The following is a 9,573-nucleotide window of genomic DNA, read 5'->3' on the forward strand; positions in this document are numbered from 1 at the left end:
GCATTCCCACCAATAGTGGATGAGGGTTCCTTTTTCTCCACAGCCTCTCCAACACTTGTTACTATTTGTCTTGTTGATGGTAGCCATTCTGACTGGGGTGAGGTGATATCTCATTGTGGTTTTTATTTGCATTTCTCTGATGATTAGTGATGTGAGCATTTTTTCATATATCTATTTGCCATTTGTATGTTCTCTTTGGAGAAATGTCTCTTCAGGTCCTCTGCCCATTTTTCAATTGGGTTGTTTGTTTCTTTGTTATTGAGTTGTATGAGTTCCTTGTATATTTTTGATATTAGCACATTATCGGAGGCACTGTTTGCAAAAATCTTCTCCCATTCAGTTGGTTGCCTCTTTATTTTGTCGATGGTTTCTTTTGCTGTGCAGAGGCTTTTAAGTTTGATATAGTCCCATTCATTTATTTCAGTTTTTACTTCCTTTGCCTTTGGAGTCAAATACATAAAATGCTCTTTGAATCCAAGGCCCATAAGTTTAGTACCTATGTTTTCTTCTATGCAGTTTATTGTGTCAGGTCTTATGCTTAAGTCTTTGATCCATTTTGAATTAATTTTTGGTACATGGTGAGAGATAGCAGTCCAGTTTCATTCTTTTGCATGTGGCTTTCCAATTCTGCCAGCACCATTAATTGAAGAGGCTGTCTTTTCTCCATTGTATGTTTTTTGCTTCTTTGTCAAAAATTATCTGTTCATATTTATGTGGTTTTATTTCTGGATTCTCAGTTCTATTCCATTGGTCTATGTGTTTGTTTTTCTGCCAATACCATGCTGTTTTGATTATTGTTGCCCTGTAATACAAGCTAAAGTCACGGAGTGTGATACCTCCAGCATTGTTCTTTTTTTTTAAGATTGCTTTGGCTATTTGGAGTCTTATGTGGTTCCAAACAAATCTGATGATATTTTGTTCTATTTCTTGAAAAAATGCCATTGGGATTTTGATGGGGATTGCATGAAATCTGTATATTGCTTTGGGTAATATGGCCATTTTAACTATGTTGATTCTTCCAATCCATGAGCACGGAATGTCTTTCCATTTCTTTGTGTCTTCTTCAATTTCGTTTAAAAACGTCTTATAGTTTTCAGTATATAGGTCTTTCACATCCTTGGTTAAGTTTATTCCTGGGAATTTTATTCTTTTTGCTGCAATTGCAAAAGGAATTGGTTTTTTTAATATCTTTTTCTGAGATTTCATTGTTAGTATATAGGAATGCAATGGACTTTTGTACATTGATTTTGTAGTCGACAACTTTACTGTATTCATTGATTGTTTCTAATAGCTTTTTGGTGGAGTCTTTAGGGTTTTCTATGTATAGCATCATGTCATCTACAAAGAGTGACAACATAACTTCTTTCAATTTGTATGTCTTTTATTTCTTTCTCTTGCCTGATTGCTCTGGCGAGGACTTCCAACACTATGTTGAAAAGCAGAGGTGATAGGGGACAGCCCTGTCGTGTTCCTGAACGTAGAGCAAAGGGCTTCAGTTTTTCATCGTTAATTATGAGATTAGCTGAGGGTTTGTCATATACGGCCTTTATTATGTTAAGGTATTTTCCTTCTATACCTATTTTATTAAGTGTTTTAATCATAAATGGATGTTGTATCTTGTCAAATGCTTTTTCTGCATCGATTGAAATATTCATATGATTTTTGTCCTTTATTTTGTTTATGTGATGTATCACATTGATGGATTTGCGAATGTTGAACCATCCTTGTGTCCTGGGGATGAACCCCACTTGGTCGTGATGAATAATCTTTTTAATGTATTGCTGCATTCGATTTGCTAGAATTTTGTTTAGGATTTTTGCATCTATATTCATCAGAGATATTGGTCTGTAGTTTTCTTTTTTGTGTTATCCTTACCAGGTTTTGGTATCAGGGTAATGTTGGCCTCGTAAAATGAGTTAGGGAATACTGCCTCTTCTTCAATTTTTTGGAAAAGTTTGAGCAAGACTGGCATTAGATCCTCTTTGAAGATTGGTAGAATCCACTAGTGAAGCCATCTGGTCCCGGACTTTTGCTTTTGGGAAGGTTTTGGATGACTGATTCAATTTCGTTACTGGTGATCAGTCTATTTAGATTTTCCAGTATTTCGTGGTTCAGCCCAGGAAGGCTATATGTTTCTAAGAATTTGTCCATTTCTTTTAGGTTATTGATTTGGTGGCGTATAGTCCTTCATAGTATTCTTGGATGATCCTTTGTATTCCTGTGGCATCCGTGATAACTTCCCCTCTTTCATTTCTGATTTTGTCTATTAGTGTCTTTTCTCTTTTTATCTTAGTGAGTCAAGCCAAGGGTTTGTCAATTTTGTTAATCTTTTCAAAGAACCAGCTCTTTATCACATTAATTTTTTCTATTGTCTTTTTGCTCTCTATTTCATTTAGTTCTGCTCTGATTTTTATTATTTCCTTTCTTCTGCTGACATTGGGTTTCATTTGTTCTTCTTTTTCTAGTTCTTTAAGGTGTAATGTGAGGTTATTTATTTGGGATTTTTCTTGTTTCTTGAGATAGACCTGTAATGATATAAATTTCCCTCTTAAAACTGCTTTCGCTGGATCCCCCAAATTTTGGTAGGATGTATTTTCATTGTCATTTGTTTCCACGTATCTTTTGATCTCTCCTCTAATTTCTTCTTTGACCCAGTTGTTCTTTAAAAGTATGTTGTTTAATCTCCATGTATTTGTGGTTTTTCCTGCTTTCTTTTTGCAGTTGATATCCAATTTCAAAGTCTTGTGATCAGAGAATATGCTTGGCATGATTTCAATCTTCTTAAATATGCTGAGGTTAGTTTTATGTCCCAATATATGGTCTAACCTTGAGAATGTTCCATGAACACTAGAAAAAATTGTATAGTCTGATGTTTTAGGACGAAGTGCTCTATAAATATCAATTATGTCCATTTCATCTAATGTGTCATTTAGGGCTGCTATTTTGTTATTTATTTTCTGTTTGGGTGATCTATCCATAGCTGTCAATGATGTATTTAAGTCCCCTAGCATAATTGTGTTTTGGTCAATTTCTCCCTTTAGTTCTGTTAGTAGTTGCTTGGTATATTTTGGTGCTCCCTGATTGGGGGCATAAATATTACGTCTTCTTGTTGTATATTCCCCTTCACCATTATGAAATGTCCATCTTTGTCTCTTGTTATCTTTTTCACCCTGAAGTCTGTTTCATCTGATATCATTATGGCTACACCTGATTTTCTCTGGGTACCATTTGCTTGGAGTGTCAATTTCCATGCTTTCACTTTGAGTCTATGCTTGTCCTTGTAGCTGAGATGTGTCTCTTGGAGACAGCATATGGTTGGGTTTAGTTTTTTGATCCAATCTGCTACTCTGCCTTTTCATTGGTTAGTTCAGTCCATTTACATTTAGGATGATTATTGATATGTGAGGATTTCCTGTCATTCTATCTTTAGTTTTCTGGTAAGGCTGTGTCTCCATTGGTTCTTTGCCTTTATGTTGTTGTCTATTATTTCTGTGTGGTCGTATTCTATGATGTTTCCCTCTGTTTCTTCTTTTATTACAGTATGTATTTCAGTTCTGGATTTTTTTGGGTGGTTACGCTTAAGTTTATGTAAAAGAAAGTTTCATATTTAGAGTATTCCATTTTCTTCAGCACGCTTACTTTCTCCATTCCCATATTCCGGTTCAGGCCTTCATTCTCCTCCTTTTTATGTTTGGTTGCCACAAATTGTCCCTGTTGATGGTGGTTGAATAGCCTCCTTTAGTATTTCTTGTAGTGCAGGCTGTGTATTAGAAAATTCCCTCAGCTTCTGTATGTCTGGAAAGGTGTTTATTCCTCCTTCATATCTAAAGTATATCTTTGCTGGATATATTATTCTTGGCTCATAATTTCTCTCTTTCAATAGTTTGAATATTTGGTTCCATTCCCTCCAGGCTTGTAGAGCTTCTGCTGAAAAATCTGATGATAATCTAATGGGCTTTCCTTTGTAGGTTCCCGCCTTCTTTCCCTGGCTGCCTTGAGGATTCTGTCTTTGTCGTTGATTTTAGACAGCTTCAATACAACATGCCTTGGAGAAAGCCTGTTGGAATTGAGGTAATTAGGTGTTCTATTTGCTTCTTGGATTCGAGGATCCAGTTCTGTCCACAAGTTTGGGAAGTTCTCATCAACAATTTGTTTGAATATATTCTCTGTTCCCTTCTCTCTTTCTTCTCCTTCTGGTATGCCCATTATTCTTATATTGCTCTTTCTGATGGAGTCAGAAAGTTCTTGTAGAGTTCTTTCATTTCTTTTAAGTCTCAAGTCTCTTTCTTCTTCCATCTGTGTCATTTCCAGGTTTCTATCTTCGATGTCACTGATTCTTTCCTCCATCTGGTCAACACTACTACCTAAGCTGGTTATTTCATTCTTAATTTCTTCTATTGAGTTCTTAATCTCCAGAAATTCTATTTGGTTCTTTTTTAAAATTTCAATCTCTTTCGTAAAATGCTCATGTTGTTCTTTGATTGTGTTTCTGAGTTCATTAAACTGCCTTTCTGTGTTTTCTTGCATCTCCTTGAGTTTTTTCAGAACTGCAATCTTGAATTCTCTGTCATTTTAGTCACATATTTCCATATCTTTAAATTCCTTTTCTGGAGACTTTTCACTTTCTTTCTGAGCTGTCTTGGTGTCTTGGTTATTCAAGACAATTACTGATTTATTATTTCTCTTCCTAGACATCTACAGGAGTGGCTTCTGCTTCAGGTTAATAGGAAGAGGTCTTTCTTTTGTCTTCCAGTACTTGTTGGTAGAATGTTTTATTTTCTCTCCGACTGCAGCCTTTTTTTCTCTCTCTCACATGGTAGTGCTATGTTTCTCTGCACTATTCCAGCTTCTCACACAATGGGGGGATTCCCTGAGAGATGGGCTTCTCCTCTGTTAATAGTTCACCTGGGTCACAGGGTGCAGTGTCCATGTGGGTATGCGGAGAGCTTTTCAAGTTCCAAAGCTCTTCCTGCACCAGATTCAGAGCCCGTATCTTTCAGCAGTTCTGTTTACTCCTGCAGGGATCCACCCAGATAGGTGGGGCCAGGGGCAGGGTGAGTTGTGAGAGGTGACCCAGAGCAATGGTGGCAACCACCACCACAGCCAGTCCTGCTTCCACAGCTCCCTCCCCTTTGCTGGAACTAGTTGGTCTGCGAATCTGTGTCTGCAGTCCACAGTTCTCAGAACAGCAAATATTCTGTTCTTTTGATCTGACACTGCTACTGTTCCGCTTCTAGTACCGGGCAGGTGGGGGCGGGGCAAGCTCTGGGAGGGTAGGGAGGGGGTGGCTAGTCTCAGTGCCTAAGGCTTCCATTCTCTGCTCAGCAGTGAGGGCTTAAACCACCGTTTTCAGCCTTCTTCCCTCAGTCTTTGCTCTGAGGTCTCTGCCATGAGCATTGGGTTCAGCCGTGTTATATGTTGCCCCCTCAGCCCTGTGGGCCATAAGCGGAGCCCTAGCAGTCCGAGTTCCTCCCTCTCCCGCAGCTGCGGTAGCTCCGGGATGCAGTGAGCTCCGAGCACTGAGCCAGGTCTGCGTCCTGCACCCGCCTGAGCAGCTCCGTCTCCGCACTTCTCCCTTCCCTCCTCCCCCGCTCACTCGATTCGCCCACCTTTAGGTGAATTCAGCAGTGGGCCTGTTTGTCTTGCCTGTCTGCTGTGAAGGGAGTCCTTTGTGGAGTTATTGTTGTTCAATTAGTTGTAAATTCCAGGGGAGCTTTACAGAGGCTCACCTCACGCTGGCATTTTGATGACCGATCTATTGTCTACCCATCTTTTAACAGATGAGCCAAGTTGCCAACATGTTTCTGGCGTGAATTCAAGTTGAAGTCTGTCTTCTTCCAACAGACAGAGGGGGAGCTGGTGTGGGGGGCCAGGAACGGACAGACTTCAGGGTTTCCAGGGACAGAGAAGGAGCAAGGGGAGGGGCTGCCAGGAAGGCATGGAGGGCGTGGGGCCAGACCATGAAAGGACAGGTTAGTGGGGCTTGTGTGTCGGATTTTATGCAAGAAGAATTAGGAGCAACCGAAGGATTTTAAGCCATTTGGTGACCTTCTGAATATGAATGAGAAAGATCCCTCTAAATTCTGTGAGTAGACAGTGCCTCAGGGAGCAGATAATCCTGGTCCTAGATTATTTACCAAAGATTCTAGAAGTCTGTGGCCATTTACACAGTTAATGCAAGTGTACATGCCATGCACTCCGAGGAAATAAAAGTTTCTATTTTTGTCTTTCTGGGCATTCAAAACATCTGCATATGACCTTAAAATATATACTGATATTCCTAATAAACTGAAAATAACTAGCAAGAAAAATAAGATGGAAAAATTACAATACAAATAAATTATATAATACCTAGGACAAAACACCCATAGAAAACATATGACACAACTATGCACAAAACTGAAGATTCTGCTTACAGATAAAATCAGCTACATATTATAGGGGAAAGGTTTTATACAGTTCACTAGTGAATATTAGCCTACAAAAACAGATCAACTGCCCCCTCGCCTGTTCTATAGACCTGGACTCATGCACACGAGGGTCATTTAGCATTTTCTAGAATCTATTGGGTGTGTGTGCATGGGGGTGGGTATTGACAACTTAAGTCTCTCTCTCTCTCTGTCTCTCTGTCTCTCTTTGTCTCTCTATGTCTCTCTTTGTCTCTCTGTCTCTGTCTCTCTCTTTCTATAGAGAGATATAGGTATCTATCTATCTATCTATCTATCTATCTATCTATCTATCTATCTATATCCCACAGAACAGAACTCATTCTGGGAGTGAGATACTACAGCAATCAGCTACAGTGTATCAAAATCACAGTATCTGGGAACAAGACCAGGGCTGTATAGACAGTGACCTGGTGAGCTGCACAAACCAGCTGGGCCATGAGGAAGTGTGTGCCCTGTGACCAGCAGGGGGAGCTGTGGCAGTGCCCTGAGGTCCCTACACAGCTGCTCAGTGTGAGGCATTCACTCAAAGAAGCCTAGGCCAGGGGGCTGGGCCCTGGGCTCCCCGATGGGGACTCAGCAGCTGTATCCTCTCAGGCCTGGTAGAGTCCCCTGCACAGGGACCTTTGTGTGGTCTCAGCAGGTGCCTCCTCCCTGGGCTCTCCCAGGGGTGAAGCCAACCTCCATTCTCCTCAGTCTGGGATGTGAGCTGAGCTCCAGCACCAGGGCTCAGGGAGGGGCTGGGCAGGCACTGGATGGACACACATTTGCATGGACAGCCCCTCCTCTGGTAGAAGGTGGAGAAGAAAAGGAGGCCTGGGGCAGCCCAGCCCCACTGTGGGCTCAGGGGCTGTGTGCACCATGGCCTGGACTCCTGTCCTCCTTGTGCTCCTCTGTCACTGCACAGGTAGGGACAAGCCTGGGGCACTAGGGCAGCCCTCTGGCCTGTGCCTGTCTCTCTGTCTCAGCACCTGAGAACCTTTACCCTGGTCTTGGCCCATCACCCATGAGTGTCTGTTTTTACAGGATCCCTCTCCCAGCCTGTGCTGACTCAGCCGCCCTCCCTCTCTGCATCTCCGGGAACAACAGCCAGACTCACCTGCACCCTGAGCAGTGGCTTCAATGTTGGGGGCTACTGGATAGCCTGGTACCAGCAGAAGCCAGGGAGCCCTCCCCGGTATCTCCTGTACTACAAGTCAGACTCAGATAAAGGGCAGGGCTCCGGGGTCCCCAGCCGCTTCTCTGGATCCAAAGACGCCTCGGCCAATGCAGGGCTTCTGCTCATCTCTGGGCTGCAGCCTGAGGACGAGGCTGACTATTACTGTGCTACAGCTCATGGCAGTGGGAGCAGCTACCCTTACTCACAGTGACTCAGATGACGAAGAAGCGACACGATAACCCCTGGTCCACAGCCCTTGGCTCTGAGCCTCTTTGTTGAGAAACTTTTGTGGAGACACCTGCAGGGGAGACTTCTCTGTGGTCAGACTCGTCCTTGAGGAGGGACAAACATGTAACAAACAGTTATGTCTGTTACCTGAGCCAGCACCAGGTGTCCCAGGAACTCACAGGTGAGATAACAGAGTCCAACTGTTCATCCCATAGCGTAGGAGTAAGTCAGCAAGAATAAATACTGTGTCTGCAACTACAAATGGCTCCAAAGACAATCACGTTCATCCACAGATCTAATGCCATAAAGTGTGAATCTTGTGTTACCAGTGATACATCCACAGTGACACGTGAATACCCACCCAGGTCACAGACACGGTTTTCTCTCTCTTTGAGCCAGGCTGCACATCGAATTGCACCCAGATTGTTCAGACTCCCACTGACAACCCCTCACACCGTCCCTCTTCTCTCCTCTGCTGCAGTGTCCCTCACCTCCCTGATCTCTCCCTCTGGCTCTTCAGGTCCTCACTCCATCTCCGTGTTAGGTTTTCAGAGAAAATGACAAATTCTTCCTGTAGATTCCACCCCCAGGGCTCCATCTCTAGGGAGGAGGATTAGCAGACATTAGACCAGCATCACATCCCTTCTTAATCTTATTCCTACTTTGAACTCTAAATTCTATTTTTCTACTCCCCACCACCCTCAATCTCTTTAATTTGCCAACACAATTACTGATTTTTTTTCTAAAAGTGATATTTGCATCCAGCCTGTTTAGTACTTGCACACAGGCGCTATTGATCATTTGTTTTTCCTCCTTCAGAATTACCGAGGCCCAGCACACGGTCAGTGTTGATGTCGTAAGCAAAGGAAGGATCGGCTGCATAATTCAACACACGGCAGCTTTTATCTTGTTCTGCGAATATTTATTTCCTAAGAACATCAGGACTAGCTCGCCATATACACAATTTACTCAGATTAATTATGCCCCATACATTAGCCCTTTTCCAAAATATAAGTCCTTTCCAGGTCACCCCCAGGGAGGCATCTGTGGGCCACAGGGCACTGTGGGGCATGGCTGTGATGTCAGGGGCAGGGGGAAGGACTATAGGCTCACCCTGCCCTGTGCTTCCTGAGACCTAAGACCCGACCGCTGAGGGTCGTGTGTCTGCAGGATGAAAATGGACAGATTATCTCACTCCACAAAACCTGGACGTCTGACCAATTGGAATTGTTATCAGAGCTAATCTGTTGCAATTCCTCTTTTCTGCCTAAATTTCTCTGGATACACTGCCCCCACCCCCTAATCTCTCTCCTCTCTCTGACTGGACATGGTCTGGACTCTGTAGTTTCTGGGCTTCCCTGTCTCTCCAGAATCAGGGCTTGGCCTCTGCTGACCCTGCCATCTTCAGGGTCAGAGTCTCAGGAGGCAGATCCTCCCTCAGCAGGAAACACCAGTGACATAAGTGTAACTGGGGTCCCGTTATCAGGGCCACCAGGAAATGCCCTGAACACCCGCTGTGCTGGGATGAGTTGATGCTCAGGATCCCAGGACGAGTCTCTGCTGCGTCAGCAGCTCAGCCCCCTGACCATGTCTAGTCCCCAGTCAGCACACGAGGCTGATCATTGCATTTATCCTGGGACAGCAGCCTCGGTGCTGCTCACACGGTGCTCACAGTCCATGGGGCCATGAGACACAACCTCCCCTCTGCTCTCAGGGCTGGGTTGTCATTCATTCAGTTAC

General features: G+C 43.2%; 1 gene segment (V, D, J or C); it reads left to right on the top strand.

Moving 5' to 3' along the window:
* Positions 1-7,294: 7,294 nt before the first annotated feature.
* On the top strand, positions 7,295-7,828 carry LOC117017732 (immunoglobulin lambda variable 5-39-like). The segment is given in 2 exon segments: positions 7,295-7,353; positions 7,473-7,828. Coding segments are annotated over 2 exon segments (390 nt in total).
* The last annotated feature ends 1,745 nt before the right edge of the window (positions 7,829-9,573 follow it).

This window comes from Rhinolophus ferrumequinum, chromosome 25, assembly GCF_004115265.2.
Source record: "Rhinolophus ferrumequinum isolate MPI-CBG mRhiFer1 chromosome 25, mRhiFer1_v1.p, whole genome shotgun sequence".
NCBI lineage: Eukaryota > Metazoa > Chordata > Mammalia > Chiroptera > Rhinolophidae > Rhinolophus > Rhinolophus ferrumequinum.